This window comes from Euprymna scolopes, chromosome 7, assembly GCF_053919585.1.
Source record: "Euprymna scolopes isolate OS-2025 chromosome 7, ASM5391958v1, whole genome shotgun sequence".
NCBI classification, from domain to species: domain Eukaryota; kingdom Metazoa; phylum Mollusca; class Cephalopoda; order Sepiida; family Sepiolidae; genus Euprymna; species Euprymna scolopes.
This window is the reverse complement of record NC_136488.1, coordinates 155,799,017-155,819,727: the sequence shown is the minus strand read 5'-3', so window position 1 is coordinate 155,819,727 and position 20,711 is coordinate 155,799,017. Positions and strand designations below refer to the sequence as shown.

The 20,711-nt window shown below is 29.1% G+C and overlaps 1 protein-coding gene across 8 annotated transcripts in view; it reads left to right on the top strand.

Annotated features, from left to right (window-relative positions):
- Window positions 1-20,711, top strand: part of LOC145280086 (multifunctional protein CAD-like) — a 181,194-nt gene that overhangs the window by 138,563 nt on the left and 21,920 nt on the right. For 2 of the 8 annotated variants that reach the window (XM_080131792.1, XM_080131796.1), the window contains 2 exons: window positions 923-958; window positions 14,573-14,638. The exons of 2 other annotated variants lie outside the window; for them this stretch is intronic. In XM_080131792.1, the coding sequence (XP_079987918.1) occupies window positions 923-958; window positions 14,573-14,638 (102 nt within the window). The remainder of the gene's footprint in view (window positions 1-922; window positions 959-14,572; window positions 14,639-20,711) is intronic. 4 more of the 8 variants (XM_080131798.1, XM_080131793.1, XM_080131799.1 and 1 more) reach the window with 2 other exon arrangements.

Here is a 20,711-nt window from a genome sequence, read left to right as displayed (position 1 = left end):
AAGAATATTAAAACTAATATAAATAATAGTGACTTTTTTATGTCTTAAAATAGTTATTTTGAAATAATTACTACACTTTTGTTTATTTCATTTTATATAATTTTATTATGTCTTATTTTTGAAGTTGAAGAAAAGGAAGTTGGAACTACTTTTTTATATAAATGTTATTCTTTAAAAAAGAAAAAAGCTAAAAATTTAAAATAGACTATTTCTCAAATTTTAATTTAAATTATACAAATGAACTAATCTTGTGGTGAACCCATTTAATAAAAACGTAGTCACAACTTCTGTTTTGTTTGATGTTTTGCTTTCTTTTATTCAAATTCTCGTTAAACGGCAAAAATTTTGATAAAAAATTGACTGAAAAACAAAAGTTTTTTTGCGTCAAACTATTAAAATGCATTTCATTTCTATATTTGCATTTTGCAATTTTAAATTACCACGTCACGTTAGCATTGGTTGGCCGTCTTGACTAATCAACCTACGAAAGCCTATATTGCCTAAGAGTGTGCTAATAAACTGCATCCCAGCAAGAAATTTAACTTTTTTTCAAATTTAAAAACTAAAACTTACTTATTCAATTTGTACATTTTTTTTTTTTTTTTAACTGTAGAAAGTTCTGCATTAAATCAACATTAATTTGTTTTAATCGTACAATTCTTTGTTTTTACAAATTGAAATACATGAAGTAATTCACCGAAGGAATTCTTTTTTCTTTTCTTTTCAAACAAAAATGGTTCATTCAACTTCTGTAAGAAATATTTTGTAAGAAATATTTCTTTGCTTTCTGAAAGAATCTTTTCCCTGAGAGGATCTAGACTTTTGTATCTTTTCTATTTTTAATTTTTAATGCTTGAATTCATTTCTCTAAAACTTTTGTTTGCTTTTAATTTGTTTTCCCCTTGTTGTAACTTCTTCCCAGATCATTTAGAGCATTCCACGAAGGACCTCAGCACAGGTATCTACCCATTTGTTTTGTTATATTTTTATATACTACAGACCTAATTGGCACCTGGCTGGGATACTACAAAACAGGACACTATTTTTTTTTTTTCTTCATAATCAGAATGGGGGAAAGAATGTGATTGGCTGTATTTTGGGGGTTACATAAAATCCGCTTTTATTAATTGTTTCTTCATGAATTTATATACTAATTATATATAACACATATAATTAGTCCATGCTTTCATTTAACCTAGAATTAAGTACTAATTTACAGGAATCTGTAATATCTTACTTCCCTATAAATTTCAAGGTTAGCTTAGTTTTAAATCAAAACTATGGCCATCCCTCTAACAAGCCCAGACATCTGACATTTGAAGTCTTTGACTAGAGGCAAGATTTATAGTCAGTGATCTTATTAGCTGCTAACTCTTAGCTATTGCTTCAAAAAAATGTCATTCTGAAAAGATTCTGGCCACGGTTGTGATTAAGTACGGATTCTGTAAATTAAAAATAAAATTAATTTAATAAAAAAAAAAATCCACATTGAAATATATTTGCCTTTGTTTATTCAAAGTGACCTTTCTCTTCATTTATAAGAATTTAATAATTGTCAAATTTATCTATCAAACTCATTGTCACTCTCATTTCTTATGCAAAATACATAAAATCATCAAATTCATCTTGGAGGAATTTTCTCAACGTTTTTAACTATTTTTTCGATTATCTTCTTAAATTCATATTGTTTCTCGTAAAAAAAAAAATGCACAATTGTATGACCTGTTATAGAAATGGCTATCACATGAACCCATATTTTGAATTTTTCTCCCTTCTCATTCTGATATAGATCGTAAAAATATTAGACCCTATTTATAGACACCATAGAAAATGTCACTTTAGCACAAATGGTTTCATTTACTTCCTTCTAAAAAATTTGAAAAAGAAAAATAGGGGTGAGTGTTTACTTTATGAAGTTAACTGGCCTAAAAAAAATTTCCAAACAAAACGTAATTGGCCTAAAAATTTCCAAACAAAACGTAATTGGCCTAAAAATTTCCAAACAAAACGTAATTGGCCTGAAAATTTCCAAACAAAACGTAATTGGCCTGAAAATTTCCAAACAAAACGTAATTGGCCTGAAAATTTCCAAACAAAACGTAATTGGCCTGAAAATTTCCAAACAAAACGTAATTGGCCTGAAAATTTCCAAACAAAACGTAATTGGCCTGAAAATTTCCAAACAAAACGTAATTGGCCTGAAAATTTCCAAACAAAACGTAATTGAATTTTCAGTTTTAATAATCTATACTGAATAACAGTAGCAACTACAAGATTTTACATAATTGTCTCCCTTGGAAAAAAATACTCCTTTGCAACTGATCAGTAGTGAAATGGCTATAAATATGGATCGACAATTATACTTTGATTATATTGTTTCAATGTTTTAAGTCCATTTAAAAAATATAATCTGATGTGGTTCATTTTATTTGTCTACACAGTGGAACGATAAATTTTTTGCCCTAAAGAAAACAACACTACAGCTTTATTTTAAAACTTATTGAAAAAAATCAATTCAGATAACTTGATTATTTAATAGAACTGACATCTATTCTATGTAGCCGCCTTCAGCCCCAATCGTCACCTCGATACGGGTCTGGAACTGGGAGCATGCCTTTTTCACAAGCTCCAGCAGATGGCAGCAATCAGGCTGGCTTTGGTGTCTTGTATGGAAGGTCATCTTGGTGATATATGACCAAACATAGTAGTCCAGCATATTCAGATCAGGAGGCGGGAGACCAGTGAGATGGGTACAAAGTCGTAGCCCTCCTTCTGAAACCAAGCTTGGATCTCTTTGGACTTGTGGGCCAGTCCTGCTGCCACACCCAGGGTCTGCCAGCAACCACCTGATTGCACCAGGAGATCATCACACTCTTCAGCACATCCAGGTACACTTTGCTGTTGACTTTCAAGTTGACTTTGAAGATGTGAGGTGGCATGATGTGGATCTCACTTGAAACCACAGCAAAGACCATAAATGTGGCTGGAAACTTCGCTCCAATGTACTCTCAAGCGTTGAACCATCAAGTTGCATTTTGAGTCCGCTGGCAATGGTTCTGTTGCCATAATTTGGATTGGTAGAGAGCAGGAGGTGTACAGCAGCGCATCTCCGATCTTGTTTGTTGAACATTGTGTCACTTTCAGACATGATAGAATGCTTCTATTACTCTTGGGATTTGTACAGAACTGGCCAACTAGTGGATGGTCTGCAACAAAAAAAAAAACTAGTTTTCATCAAACGGAAATGGAATCCTGTTGTCTTTTCTAGGGCAACAATTTTCTCGTTCCACCCTGTACATGTAAATAGGGTTTTTTTTTTTTAATGCAATATATTTAACTTTTCTTGAATGCCATATTTAACTTTTCTGTCAACAGTCAAAATTGTGGAATATTAAAAAAAAAAAAAAAAAAAAAAAAAAAAAAAATTTGTGAATGAATTTATTTTAAACTTTAAACCTTGAATTTATTTGGATGTGGGATACCATTGTTCACCTACTGAATAAGATCACTTCAAAAAGAAAAACCTGCACAATATTTGAATGTACAATCTTTAGGAGACTAGATCCTTATATTTTTAAGACTTTTTTTTTTTTTTTTTAAATTATTCACTTGAATAATTTGTCGATGTTTTACTTGGAAAACCATTTTTATGAAGAAATTCATTTTTCTTTAACTTATAACTCAAATGCAATGTTTAAATTTTAATCAATTAATTTAAAACTTAGTACTAGCCTAGATGTTTGGAGGTATGTGTTGAGCAGAAAAAAAAAAAAAAGTGGTAGTAGGAAGGCAGGCAGGCTTGAACCTGTACTGCGAAGGAGGAAAAGAATGTGAAACAAAAAAACGTGACATCTTTGCTGTTGTGTCTATCATCAAACCGGAAGTGGATGGTTTAAATTAAGGCTAGTTAATCGAAAAGAGATGGCTTTTGAAAATAGCAACCCCCTCCCCCTCCTTGTAGAAAAGTGACCAGTTGAGGATGGAGGAATTAATGTTTTTATCCAATTTTACGATATTTGTCGTCCGAAGGGTCGAGCTTCAGAACGATACATGAAAATCCATCGCCTCTGTCGAAAGTTTTAGGCAGACATACATATAGGTGAGATTTATATTATAGACTAGCAAGGGATACCCGGCGTTGCCCAGGTGTTTGAAGGTGTGTGTGTTTTTGGGTAAATGAAAACAAAAATCGTTGGCCAGGTGTTTGTTTTTTTTTTTTTTAAATAAAAAAAACGAAGCCTTGAAGCGCAGTTGGAAAATAATAAATAAAGTGTGGAAAAAAAATGACGTTTAACGGCAGGTGCGCTTTTTTGATGACTTAATGACATCAACTTTGAGTGCATGACAGTGTTTTATTTATCACGAGTCTGTTCGCTTCTTTCTTTATGCGAAAAAGTCGAATCGACGTGTGGCGATCGAAAACTGTTGAATATTTAAGTTTTGTAAGTCGGGCAAATTAAATACACATGCGACGCCAGTTCATAACTTGTACATATTGTAATTTAGACGTGATATAAAAAGCAACCAGAGCAAAAATCAAGCGGAAAAAAATCCTTTCTTGGACATACACAAAAATGCGCACGCACACATACACAAACATTTTCGCTTTTATATTTATAGATAGAAGATTGCTTTTTTTAATCCAATTAAAATAAATAATTCTTAATATTTTAGGTTTATGAATCTTGATTAAATGCCAATAATGTGTTTTAAAGTTCGTCAAGTTTGTCTCTCACTACATCTTCTATATGCATGTGAAATATTTTTGTGACGATTGTTTGGGAGATGATTAGTATAAAAATATCAAAAGTTTAAACTAAACCATTTTTGTTGGTCAGTTTTACAGAGGAAAAAATACATTGAAAGGTAAAACTTGTTGAGAGCACGGTTTGGGGGTTGTTTTTAAAATGGAATGGAAATTTAGATTTTGTTTCATTTTAATACACTCGAAAGAATAAAATTAAGCACTCATATTTTTTATATATTAAAAAAAAAAAATGATTTTTATAAAAATAAAATTTTAATAAAAACGAAATAATTAATATTTAAAAAAAAAAAGTCAATTTGGTAAAAAAAAAAAAATTTGGATTTTTTTTTTTTTTTTTTTTTTTTTTTTTTTTTTTTTTTTTTTTTTTACATTCGGTCCAAAAAATTGTTATGAACGGCTTTCGGAATAAACACCCCCAACCATGTCAGCATACACAAAAACTTAGATCGCGCAATTAAAAAAAATATTAAAATGGAACGAAATTTAAATTTGCATTCCATTTTATAAACCCGAACGCTCTCGACAAGTTTTACCCATTAAAAATAAATTTAAAAAAACTTGCCCAATGTTTAAATGTTGTGCTAAGTTATGAAACTTCAGCGTTAAAGTTTCTGTAATTTTAAGTATATAGGTATTTACTAAGGTTGACAGCAATACAGTAAACTAACATGCCGAATGATAAACAAAAAATAATTGAAGACAATATTTGTGGTATTCATCTTCAAAATTGTTTTTCAATAAATCTTTCACATACTATATACACATGTCACTATTAATAAAATCCAGCGTTATGGAACCTTGATATTTCAAGGGAACAATCCATGTAAAAGACAGATTTTCTACTAAAATATCAAAAAAATGTTCCATCATCTTGGATTTTATTAATATCTCAACTATTATATAAAAATCATTTTGTGTTAGTTCTTCCCTTATAGGTTCCGAAACGGCTGGGCCTATCTTTTGCAAATTTCATACAAAGGTAATTTATATGTCTGGCAGTGTTCTTAGATATGTTTTTACAGAATTTCATCCGATAAGTATCGAAACTCCAAAAAATCCGATCCTAAAAATAGTCTTTCTTATAGATGAAAAGGAATTTTTACAGGGGAATATTTTAGGTTACACCAATAAGAGAGATAATAAAATCTCAAGTAATTTCTTCTCCGAAAAAAAAAACAAAAAAACAATTGACATCCAAAGAGATAGCTTGATGGTAATGCATTCGACCATAGATTGAATGATCCCATGTTCAAGCTGGGTGTACCTTACCAATTTATTTTAATCTTTTCTTATTAATGAATTCAATTTACAATAAAAGAAAAGGGTACCATTTAAAATTGCTGCAAATCATTTCTTTGTTTGCATATTTTAAAACTAAACATTTATCAGAAGTGAGTTTCTAGAGCATTCATCATCAAGGCCAGATATCAGCTGACATGATATTGTAAACAAACACAAACGGAATTTAATGAACTAGATTATCATATTTATTTATTTTTTATTTTATTTTATGTATTTATTTTTATTTTATTTTTTTTTTTTATTTTTTTTTTTTTTTGCGAATTAGTCCACCATGCAAATTATTCCTCATAATACATCATATTCAATAGAAGATTGATTCTATAATATATACGCAATCTGCATAAATTAAAATCATGCTTAAGCGTATCATATGAACGGGCAACGCCGGGCGTCCAGCTAGTTAACAAGAAATCTCTTATCTACTGATATTGAAAAAAATAGAATAAACTTTTCTTGTTTGATATTTAACAAGAAATATTGTCTTCAATTATTTGTTTTTGTTCATCTTTTTTCACTATTCCAGTTTTTTTTTTTTTTTTTTTTTTTTTTTTTTTTTTTTTTACATGGTTTTCAGCTTTAGTCAAATATTTTTATTTACCAGCAAAGTATTTCTTTTTATATGATATCTATAATATTAAAGTCATATTCCTGTTTGTCACAAATTAATTTTCATACTCTTTTATTCCATCATATCTACATATACTATTTATTCAAAGGAAATCTACATTAAGCTAAGAGTTATTTCCCTTGAACTGTTTGATTTTCAGAGATCAAAATCGATGTTTTATGTGTTCCATTTTCCTAGTAACAGGATTAAAAGTTGGATATTCTACAGTATTTGTTTAGTTCAATCAAGACACTAAAAAAATGAAAATATGAAGAAGAAAAAAAAAAAAAATTGTATGTACTTGTTATGGAATTAAGTTCTCATAAAAAATCCACTTAATTTGATCAACTAGTTTTTGTTTTTTGTTTTTTCCTATGGAAAATCACATTTTAATTAGATCGCTTGTATCCTGGCCATCTTGTCTATTTCCCCGGATGAGGAGGTGGGTGGGAGGGGCAAGGGAGATAAATCCATCACCGCTTAAAGCTTGTCAAAATTTGACAAGATTTTGAAACCTGGACAGAAAAATTTTTTAGTTTTTTTTATCCCTTTTTCATTTTGTCGTTTGTTAATCACTTTTTTTTTCTTTTTTCTTTTTTTATTAAAGGCACCCCCTCCTTATTCGCAAAATAAGCAAGATGGCCGGGATGTGATCAATCTCACTAAAATTTGATTCTCCTCAAAAAAAAAAAAAAAAAAAAAAAAAAAAAGAAAGCTTGATCAAATTAAGCGAATTTCATTTCATAATGAGTACATACAATTTTTTTCGTTTTTTGTCTTGATTAAACTAAACAAGTACCTATTCTGCATCTGACCAAACCCTTTATCTGACAATACTTCAACTCGACAACACCAGGTATATACAGCTAGTGTGTGTGTGTGTGTAGGTATATATATATATATATATATATATATATATATATATATATTATGAGAGTTATAAATATCAAATATTTGGAAGTATCCATTCTTTAAATTATTCAAACTTGTCTTCCTGTGTGATAATGTAGGCTTATCATTTGAAATCTAGAAGATTAAATTTTTTGTGCTATAGGGAACTTTTTACTTCAAAATTTAGATTTTGGAAATTGAAGCTTTGTTTGAATCAATTAAAGTAATGCATTGTCTAGAACAACCCCCATCAATTAAAATAAAAATGACAAATAAGATACAAATAAAAACTATTTCAGAATTTATTTTGAGATTAAAGAATTAGTGACAAATTCAAAAATTTTTAATATTATTATAACAAGTAGGACATAACTGTTTCATGCCAAATTTGGTGCCATTCGTACCATTAGTTTAGGTGCTTATTATATAACTAAAGGACAACTAAGAATACTGAATTTGTGTATCAAAGTTTAGTAGACGAATAAAACCCCATTTGGATTAAAACTAGTTTCAAAATTTTCAGTTTTAAGAAAATCAGATGATTTTGGTAGCATGCTACAAAAGAATTCAGTTCTTTAACAAAAGCTTTGAATGGAATATTTTCGCTCATCTGTTTTGAATCCATTTTTCTTCATTTCGTTTCTCCAAGAACTGATTTTATAAAAACAAGAACTGGTATAAAATATAGTATATTAATCTTAATATATATATTTTTTTATGTATGAAATCTTAATATATATATTTTTTTTATGTATGAAATCTTAATATATATTTTTTTTTATGTATGAAATCTTAATGAATTATGTATTGCTTATAATTCTAAACAAATTTTTATTTTTTATGCAAAATTGAAATTCACTGCACTTACATCGGATACAATTTTTGAATTTGGTTTAATATTGTAGGAAAATACTGTACTTTCACATGATTTTTTTTCTTCTTGAATTCTCTGGAGTTTACCTATAAAATAAATTAGCCAAGTAGTAGTTACAATTTAAATAAGATGTCTAATTATTTTACTTTTTCTATTTATTCTATATTTTGTCTGATTTTTGTTCAAACTTTATATATTTCTTGATATTACATTGGGTTTAATGTGACTTCTGGGATAGATTACAATTTAAGAATTTTGTTATGCATTTTGTTACTTTTTTTCTTACCATTTTGTTTTGCAAGATACAACTTTTCTCTTCATTTTTTTTTTTAAATTTGTTCTGACATATTAGCATTTATTTGGCCCTTTTCTCGTTTTCTTTTGTGGTGAGAGGTGATGGTGAAATAAATTACATGAACTGTTACCTGGATGTAACAAGTTCGAATCCCATCTATTCTATATTACCACCTGCATTTATGGATGTTAGCAACCTTCATGTGATTCCTTCTATAAGTTCCAGATTCTAGAAGAAAATAAGAAAGCAAATGGCAAAAACAAATCTAGTTGATCAAAAGCGTAAGTTTTATACAAATTTACTTCATACTTTTGAATATCGAAAATGAATAGATTTTTTTACAAATGGAAATATTTATTCTGCCTTGGCCTTCGGGCCAAAAATCAGTGTAGTATCTGTTCTGATGCTACATTTCACTTTTTCTGTCCTCGGTCAGTGGAGGAGAAATCCTTCATAGCTGAGACAATTTTAATTTTTGTTCCTCTCCAGAGTGTTCCTTTATGGGGAGCTGGATTTTCCTCACATTAAAAACCGACCTTGTGTCTAACTCTGCCCTTGTCGGGAAGCAAGTAACTAGGAATATTTATTCCTTTTTGCTACTTCAATTGCTTGTCAACTTTCAAGGAAAAAAATAAAAATCCAACAGCAGATATGATGAATATCCAGATCAAATTCTTAACAGGTCCCCCCCTCCCCACGCATTCTTTCTGAATTCATCTCTTTTATTATGCACCCCTGCCAGAGAATGCTAGTATTCAGGCTTTTAAGGTAAATAAATAGAAAAGGAGAATAATCTGGTGGTAAATTTGAGTTTTTTTCTTTTAAATCGTTCTTGCCGATAAAATTTCTTATATATATGAGAGAAAGGAATGGAAAGATTCTGTTAATTATTTGAATGATGTAAACGCAGCTAAGCTAAAATCAAAATATTTTTACTAAAATAAACTAGGTTTTCACACTAAACTAATTTTTGCATGTAAGAAATTTTTTTTTTTTTCTAAAATTATCCACAGAAATTGCTTTAGACGTACACATCAAACTGATGGGCACAATCACTTTATTTTTTATTTTTTTATTTAATTTTATTATGGCTCTTACTAACAAAACTGCTTCATTAATTTTTGGGGTTAATTTTTATTTTCAAAACAGTTTGCAATCGTTTTTAGAAATGGGAAGAAAGTAATTGCATTTAATATAAGCATAAAAGAAATGGGTATCACAAGGGATTGTTTACACGTCACCTAAATGCACTGTATTACATTAAAATAGAATGCTTCAGCCAATTTTGTCTTTATAAGAAAATTTTATGAATGATAATATTATGTAAGCAAGTTGACAAATACGTATGTATTAATTTAAACCCAAAATAATGTCGCTGTAAAACTTGATTTTCATGCCTTTCTATGAATTTAAAAACCTTGGGATTTCCTGCTTCATACTAGGCTTTTGAAAGCAACTAGAATCTTTATTTAAAAGGAAACAACAGAACTTTATCCTCATTTTTTTTTTTTTTTTTTTTTTTTTTTTTTTTAAATAAATATGGCTGTTAATTTCCCACAAATAAAACTTGATACTGTAAAAAATTGAAGCAATTTAGTTTCATTTGAAGGCAATTTTCTTGCTTAGACTAGAATTTTTTTTTTTTTTTTTTTTTTTTTATTAATCAGGTTTTGTGAAGGTGTATTCATGATTTCGAGTTACAGGACAAATGATTTCCTACATATAGTTGAGGGATCAAACATGTTATAATGAAATAACTAATTTTTTAGTTTTTCTATTTCCATTTTCATTCCATTGCCTCTTTCTTTTTCTCTGTATGTGTGTGTGTGTAATTAAAATCAAATTTTGCATGTTTTTGTTTACATTCTTTGTCAGCTGATTGCTCTGCTTCATGATAAATGCCCTGGAAAAGTCCCTTCTGATTAATATTTTACCAGTTCCCAAAATATTCTGAAAATAAAACAGCCAAGTTTGTTTGCTTATTTTTAAACTGGTAAAGATTAATCAGAATGGGCTTTTCCAGGGCATTCATTAGGAAGCAGAACAATTAGAAAGTTTACAAAGACAAGTGGAACTTGATTTCAACCATATATATATATATATATATATATATATATATATATATATATCCCTTTTTTCAGTACCCCCTCATTATTCCTCTTCCCCCCCCCCAAAAAAAACTTTTTTTTTTTTTTTTTTTTTTTTAATACTGGAAGGGGAACTTTAGCAATCAAGTTGCATTGTAATATTTTTCTGGTTTCATTCTCTCGCATATCATTTACTTTGATAGATCACCTCGGTTATATGACAGTTTATCATCTCCCAAACATTATCATTAGTCATTATCTTATCAGTCTTTGTATGTGATATCATTTTTTCTATCATCCATATTTAAAAAAAAAAAAAAAAAAAAAAAAATTTATTTTTTGTCTTGTCATCTCAACGTTTTGTCATACAAACATAAAGTGTATGCCTTCCATGTTTTTGTCTGCTGTCAAATGCATGATTATTGTGGTCCTGACTGCTTTTGGCTGTTGCATTTTTAACCTTTTTATTCATTTTTTTTATTTTTTATTTATTTTAAGCAATGTACTCTGTGTTACTAACATTTATCTTTTTTAAATGTTGACATCTGCTTAATTTTTATTTTTCATCATTTAAATTGCAACAAATCATTGGTCATGTTCATTTCGTTGTGGAATTGGTTTTTATTGTCTTTATCGTTTGTCTTTATCATTCATGTATATGTGAGTCTTATCTTTTTTTTTTTTTTTTTTTTTTTAATTTCATTGTTTTTATATGCACCCAAGTCTCTGAGGCTTTGTTATACACTTCACTGAAAATGAAACGAATATTGTCATTTTTTTTTTTTTCATTTTTCTCATTTCAGACATAAATTTAAAAAAAAAAAAAATTTTTTTAATTTTTTTTGTATACTTCAAATTTTTTTCTCATCAACTTTGATATTTCTATTTCTCCACCATTTTATGATTTTTCATGTTTAAATAGATTTCTTGGATCCATGCCCTAAGAAACATGAACGTACACAAATCCAGACAGTACAGAACTGGAAAGTATTATAGATCATCCTCATCACTTCATACAAATCTGTTGTAATGATGGAAACTGAAAATAGGACTTTTTTCTTTTCTTTTTTTTTTTTTTTTTTTTTTTTTTTTCTTTTTTAGCTCGGCATTATACAGTAAGGATAAATCATAAGTGGATTAATCTAGGGAAAGGAGTGATGCTCTCCCTTATATCTTGATATGAATGAAAAGAGCTTTTGGTTTACCCTCAACTATGATCAAATCTTTATTGTTCCTACTTTATAAAATCACAAATGTAGGTGCATATATATATATATATATATATATATATATATATATATATATAGGGGAATTAAAAGAAATTCTTAAATAGGAGACTTGTACAGATAATGCAAAGCTCAACAAATTGATTTGGAGCTTATATAGAAGATAAAAAAAATAAAAAAATAAAAATATACATTAATGCATATAGATTTAATCGTTCATTCAATATGGAGATTTCATCAATTAGGGGTGTAGGATAAGTAAACAATTTATATTTTTCGAAGCCTAAGGCTTCTCACTGAAGAGATGCTAGGTAACATATTAGAAATGCAATGTCTAGCAATAGCTACACTAAGAGCGAAATAATGGATACATGGAGTTAGGGGGGTATAACTTGAGATTTTTTTTTTTCCAATAGAGAACTAATGTTAGGTTCGTATCTCTATTAGAAAGAGTATTTGAATTACAAAGTAGTATTAAACAAAGTATAAATTATAAAATAATAAGGGAGCAAAAAATATAATAAAAGAAAAAATTTAAAAAATGGAACAATAAAAAATAAGGAATAAAACAAGTATAAAATTATGAAAAAAGAATAAAATATAGAGTAAAAGAAAAAAAAGAAAAATAGGAAAAAAAAATTATAATAAAGGGACATAATTACGTCGCATATGAATCGATGAAATTAGTTGTCACGGAATCCAAGTAATATAAACTGATAAGCATGAAATCATTTTTTAGTTGTCGGTACCCTCAATTGCATTCTTATCCAAAGTGGCAGTACCTGTCAGGGTCTCTCTAAAACTATTTAGAAAATGTTTGCAGATCAAGTTAATCCACTAAACAATAGTACACAAAACACATCGTTTTGGCATGAAATAACCCAACAACGGTTGACATGCTGTTAAGCCAACAACAAACCAACATTCAAATCTGAGATTAGAAAAAAATGAAAAATGTGACCTCATTACACTAATGTACATTCGGTTATATTCTCACAGAATTTCAAGTTCCTCTGTCTTATAGTCAATGAGTAGTTAACATTTACGCATCTTGTATATCACTTTAGATGATGGTCTTGGGTATGACCTTAGTGGTGGAGTCTCATTTGGGGGTTATGGGAATGTAGAGTTGCCCTTTAGATACTATCGCTCCCAGGTCCACTCTGGCCCAGAGATGCTGCTAGTTGAGGCTGTTTGAAAATATTGGTTTCCTGGCCAAAAATGCACCAAACATTAATGTTATTGTTTTTATTTCTTTTTTCTTTTGCAAAACTCAATCACGTTCTGCAAAAACAATTTTTTCTACAAAATAATCAACCCAAAAACCATGAATAAATATTTGAACATATAAAGAATTGGAAACATAGAAAAAAATTTTAATTACTGGATTTGGCATTAAATAACCCACAAAGAGTTGATATGCCATAAAACAACCAAACAACTTTAGAGATTTCCACGCTTTAATGTTGGTTTTAAACTGGTCTTCAAACACTTATACTGTTCAATAAAATTCTCAATCTGATGAAATAAACAAGACACCAATTGTAAAGTATTAAAATTATTAGCTGCATATTTTTCTTTGGCAATTCTGCACACAAAAAAAAAGGCTAAAGCTCCTAATAAAATTGAATCTTATTATTTTCTTTGGATTATTTCGACTTCGGTTCTCATCTTGAATGTTCAAATAATACAAATTATTAACACTTGTCTATTAAAAAAAAAAAATGAAACATCATTTTCTGTCATAAAATGTTTTTAAAAAAGACCTTTATTTATTATATTAAAATTGATTAATTACTAAAAAAATTAATTGATCACTAAAAAATTTTAATATTTTCAACAATGGCTGATATAAATATATATATATATTCTGCTTTGTACATTTTTGCAACAGTTCAGATGTGGAATGTAATTTTCCATATGAAGGTTAGATCAAGTTGAATGGTGATCATGAGAAAATATTCTCAAAAGTTTTTTTTTTGTTTTGTTTTTTTTTTACAATTTTGCCATTTTCTATCTATAATGTAAAGATTTATTTCAAGGAAGTTATTTGAGATCATTTAAAAATAATGAAACGTTTTTTAAATAATTCATTTCTGGAGATTACGGTTTGCTTTTTGGGGGTGAGGGGGAGTCACCACTTATCAAGGCTCAAAAGGATATTCAAGGATAATGAATGTAAAGTGGTTGCTTTTTCTAACACATTTATGTTTGCATCTCTTAAAAGTTCAAATAGTTTATTAATGTCACTATTTATCAAGGTTAAAAGTAAATAAATCGCAGTTTTCTCTTTTATTTCTTTTTTTTTTATTTTTTTATTTTTCTATTTCTCTTTTTCTTTTCCTTTTTATTTCTTGATTTTTTTTATTTCAGTTTTTATATCTACACACACATACATTCTATAGCCACCCACTCACAATCATTTCTAAAAAAAAAAAAAAAAAAAAAAATTATTATTATTTTTTTTATTATTATTTTTGTTACAAAAACTTATTAGTAATAATTCCTTTGTTTTTTGCTAGGTGATAAAAATCTTAGCTGTCGAACGCTGTTGTTCCCAGCACAACATACTTTATTAACTTCGCCAGGTGAGATAATGAGTGATTGCATGAACTCCCTATTTCCACTTCTCACCTGACTAAATTACAACTTTGGCTCCTCCTTTTGTTTTGACACCGATTGACTTCATTTTTGGCGTGGACTGGTGAAAGCCCTCACTTTTAACCTTCCAATCAGATCATTTGTGATCCGTGTTTTGACATCAATTGCATGTTTTGACACTTGATTTTTTTTTTTTTTCCTCTTTCAAATTATTGCTCTATTATTAACAATTTAATCATAAAATCTTTTCTGTATACATTAGCATGTTTACTCATCGTTGGGAGCCTTAAAATACATGCGATACAAAAACTTTTTATTATATGGAAAGTTTCTAGATCTTAAGGTGTGCAGAAAGTGTCTAGATCTTAAGGTGTGCAGAAAGTTTCTAGATCTTAAGGTGTGCAGAAAGTGTCTAGATCTTAAGGTGTAGATATTCTGTATATTAGAAGGTACAAATTCAGAAAGAATTCTGTTTTCTACATATTTAATAAATCTTGTCAGAAATATATAATAAATCTTGTCAGAAATATATAATAAATCTTGTCAGAAATATATAATAAATCTTGTCAGAAATATATAATAAATCTCGTCAGAAATATATAATAAATCTCGTCAGAAATATATAATAAATCTCGTCAGAAATATATAATAAATCTCGTCAGAAATATATAATAAATCTCGTCAGAAATATATAATAAATCTCGTCAGAAATATATAATAAATCTCGTCAGAATAATATATATTTAAAGTTTTAAAGGAGATTCAGGTTCTCATTGCTCCCTTGGATCAGGGTTTGCCAAACTTCAGGACACGATCAAGCCCATGAACAATTCAAAGGTTTTTCACGGAGCATTAACAAGATAAGTTCTAAAATAAATATAAAAAAACATTAATTTCAAATTTTAACTGATACGTGTTCATTATTTCTTCCTATTTTTGATTTTACAATATTTTTGTTTTTGATTAATCAAAAATTGTAGCATTTTTTAATGTTTTATTTACTTTTCCATGAACCATCCTAGAACTCTTCACACCTTTATATCGTATCTCTTTCTGGTAAAAAAGATAATTTGATTTTTCTATATAAAGCATTAGGTCCTCTTTAAGACGGGGCTTCTGGAACCCCCTCAGCCTCACTCACGGAGCCCTCTTTGGGAAGCCGTATCTGAAATTAGGGGAGGGAATTCAAAGATTTGTGACTGTTTGCATTTGTCTTCTCCATAAAATGTTATCGATGATATAAATTCCTGCAAAATAGGATATATTTAAAGTTTTAAGAATCTTAAGCTGTTATAATCCCCTTAAGGGTGCACTTAAAAATTTGGAAACACTGCCATTATTTTCCCCAGTAAATTTTACGCAAGAATATATTTTTAGGTTTTATGTAGATGGAGATTCTCTAACTTGTCTTTATATAGGGAACACATGCACATACATACATTGAATTATATACGTGTTATCTACTGACACTGTTTTGCTGTATCACAGCTCTTGAGTGTGGCTAGACTGGGATCACCACCACAGTCGAGTCCATAGTCAGTAGCTCTATCCAACAGGCCATCGGTAACGATATTTAACAATACTTTATGCAAACATTGACCCTCACTAACCCTTCTTCTCGAGTTTTTTTCCTATTGAATTGACAAATAAATTTATATATATCTATTTATTTTATCTTGTGTATATATAATATATATAATGATAATAATGATAATGATGATAATGATAATAATGATAATGATAATAATGATAATAATGATGATGATGATAATAATGATGATAATAATAATAAATACAAAAAAACAATGTAGAATTACTTTTGTTAGCCACGCCACTAAAACAATCTAGCTTAACCTTTGCTTTTTTTCACATTTTCTCTTCACTTTCCACCTCCCCACCATATAAGATATCTTCACTTTTTTTATTGGTGTATAATTTCGTTATTATTCATTTTTGTTTTATATACTTTTCCATTTTTTTTTTTTTTTTTGACTTAAATGCCATAAATTTATTTTATTCTTAAATATCATGCGATTCCCATCTTGATCAAGATCTATTGTTTCCAATTTTCATTAGGGACTCTACTTTTGCATATGCAGCATCGCTTGAAGAGTTGTCGAAACATGCTCATAAATGTGTAGCATCATAAATGCTCATGTAAAACAAACAAAACTATATCTTCGGCATTGAACACTCTTGTATGAACCTCATTAAATTCATTGGTTGTTTCACCTTCGAAAAATATTAACCTCGTGTATATATATATATTTTATTGGTAACTATCGCCATCTTCCTTCTCATTCTATTAAACATGATGCAGGGTGATCTTTCGCTCTTTTTTTCTCCGTCTGTTCGTAACTAAATTTTGATCCTATTTATTCTGTTTGAATATGCACTAATGCTGACTGTAAAGGTACGAAGCTGCAATTTCCTCCCTCTTGTAAACTTATGATTGAAGTTGTAACTTGCATTCAGCGAATCGTATACAAGGAATTAAGTGACATAAAACAAATACAACCAAAGTCATTTTCTTGATTAGGTATTTCTTCCTTTTCAATTGATTTTCCTCTGACCAAAATTTTTTAAATTGAATCTTTCATAATTATTTCTAACTAGCCTGGGTGCTGGCATTGCCCGGGTGCGTGGAGGTGTGTGTGAGCAAAAAAAAAAAAAAAAATGAAAAGTGGAAGTAGGCAGGTAGGCTCAAAACCCATAACACGAAAGCGGAAAAGAAAGTGAAAGAAAAACTGACGTCTGGCCCCTACTACATGACTCGTTCGGAACGTTAAAATTAGTAAAGTCATTCCAACCGATATGATGACTTGCAAAAATGGCGACGAAAAAAAAAAAACCCTCCTTGTAGAAAAGTTCCCAATTGAGGATGAAGGAGTTAATGTTTTTAACCAATTTTTCAATATTTGTCATCCGAAGGGTCGAGCTTCAAAATGATATCAATCTCGTGAAAATCCATCACCTCTGTCGAAAGTTTTAGGCAGACATACATTTAAACAGATAGGTGAGATTTTTATTATAGACTAGGGCGGGGGGGTACCCGGCGTTGCCCGAGTGAGTATTTGGAGGGGGGTGTGAGTGTTAATGAAAACCTAAGAATAAGCGAAGTAAAAAAAAGAAAGAAAACATAAAAACGAAGCGGGGGGGGGGGTAATCAAAACATCGAAAAAAACAAAAAAAACTAACGTAAGGCAAATGAACGATGTTAAATGTAAAAATCAAAAAAACAAAAAAAGAATAGAAAAACGAACGTAAAAAACAAAAAAACACATGAAAAATGGCTTAAATAAGCCTGTTTCGATATTAAAATTTAAAAAATTGGTGGGTAACCGGATGTTTTTGGGTGTGTGTGGTCAGTCGGGGGGTGTTAATTAAAACCTAAGAATAAGCGAAGTAAAAAAAAAAACCAGAAAAACGAACGTTACATGAAAAATGGCTTAAATAACACTGATTCAATATTTAAATTTGAAAAATCGAAAAAAAAAAAAAAAAAAGACATCTCACACCACGATTCGAACCCAAAATGTTTAGATAATGAGCCAATGCTCTAACCAACTGAGCTAACACGGCATACATGAAATTTAGTCAGTTCTTCAACTATGTAAACTAAATCAGGTCATGACGTCATCTGACGCATGCCTAGAACCGGTCGTCGTCATGAGAGGATGATTTTTGTTGACTATTATAAAATTATCTGTAAATAATGAGTTTAAAAGGCAAAAGAAAATAGCTGTTCGAACCCAGTCATGAGTCATTCTTTAATTCTGTCTGAACCCATGCAGCAAACCTTACATCTATACGGAAAGAGAAAAAAAATGCCTTTACAAGCAATCATATACTAGGCTACCACACAGTGTTCGACATAATTAATAGATGGAACTTACATTTACACATCAATTTGACAGCTTATTTCAATTCTCTTTCTATAGAGAAATATTGCATGAAACTTTGGTAATATAGATATGATAGATATAATCATGACCTTAAGCTTAACAAATTTTCATTAAAATATTTGGATTCGGTATTAAATAACCTGTAAAACAAAAAGAGCGGAGAGAGTTAAAAGGAATGGATTTATGAAATAAGTGGCTTGGATTCAGGAGAGCTAATGAAATATACAAGATTGTTATATGAACCTTATAAAATGTAATGTTAATCCCTAATGGAGTATTTTAAACTTCTAAAATGTTTTTTTGGTTGTTTATTTTATTTATTTTTTAACTTGCATGTGTGGGTTTTCTTTGTTTTTGTTTTTTTTTAATTAATTAATTTTTGAAAACTATCATTAAGAGAAAGCTATTATAACTGTAACTAAGTGCATCTTTTTTCTTTCCCAGAATGCTCTATTTTTTTCATCTAACTTAATACAACAACCACTATTTTCTTTTTTCTTTCTTTTTTTTGTGTGTGTAAAACGACAAAATTGTTTTCTTGCCATTAGAAAACACTTCATAGCAAGCAAAAAATGAGAATAACAGATTGAAAGAAAAAGTTAAAACGTAATAATTTCAAATCTAAAATTAGTTTTAAATATGCATTATATCAGAAATGAATAAAAAATAAATAGGGAAACATTTTGTAATGGCAAGAAATTTATTGATTCCTTACAAACTTTTTTGGATGTTTTAATGATATTTTTTTTTTAATTGAATTTATTAACATTTTGGATTTTATTCTAACTCCTTCACAATTCAAATTACAGATTCTTCCTTGTAGACCTTACAATCATTGATTGTTTGATCTTTTACATTTATTGAATAGGTCTTATCACACGCACGAACACATATAAATACTAACCAATAAGTTTTCTTTTCTTTTTTTTTACTGATTTTTATTCGATAAACAAAAAAAAAACCATCTTATAAATTAAAGGATTATTCTTTAATTCTTCGTTTGAGTTTTTGATGGATTAATAAATATCGTAATTTACTGAATTTTTAATCTAAATGTTTCGCCTCTACATACACATTGGTAAAATCGCATAGAGATGATATGGAGTTGTTATAATATGAAGTTGATATTTTGAGAAACTTAAAATTAACTTTGATTTATTGCATGAAATTTAATCAGCTTTTTTATTCTATTCTGTCAGAATCAATCCTCAATTTCTATGCATGAAGATTATTTCATTTACTTCTAAATCAAAAGTAATAAAGTCATTTTCTTTGGAAATATGATATTGAAATAATCGTGTTGATACATTAGATCACAGAAGTTAAGCGACATGAGGTTTTGGCCAGTGTAGGATGTGTGACCATTTGGGTTGGGAATGCTAAGCAATCATTTTCCCATGATTGTGATGTATATGCGACTTGGAATCGCTTGTGAATTTCATTTTCCCTGTAAACTTCCTCCAAAGGCTAGTACCACACACAAGGTATTATCAGTTTTCATTTCTTTTTTTTCAAACAAATTAAAATATTAATATATAGGCAGACTTATTCATTGCTGATGTAATTTTATGTTTGTATGAACAGTGTTTGTGGATTGGGTTTAAATATCTAGAAGTGTTTGTTGTATATTTTCATATATACAGGTTGTGTTTGTGTGGTTTACAATGCATATTTCACCAGACAAGTAACAGACTGGAAACGCTTTAATATTGCAACACATGGCTACACAAATATGAGATAAGGAAAGCTTTCTAAACTAAATTGTTTGAGAAGTTATACATAAACAAAATTATTTGTAATTAAATTCAGTCCTGTTTTCCTCTGAAGGTGAGGGGAGGGGGATAAAAATTTTGCTGTGTCTGTAACATGACTATTTAAAATGTCCAGTTTAGCTCCTCCTCTTTTATCTTTTCCTATTGCTCTCAATTTTATATTCAGCTACATATTTTACTTCCAAAAAATATATACCTTTTTTTTTTTACAGACTATGAAAGATCTTGTCTTTAACTATCAACAAATTCCTTGCACTAACCGAAAATAAGAACATGATAGGTGCGCATGCAATATGTGTGCTAGTAAACTACCCATACCAGGGCAGTTGTAAGCAATAATATTTATAGCCTTGTTTAAAATTTAAATGTCTTTTTTTTTTTTT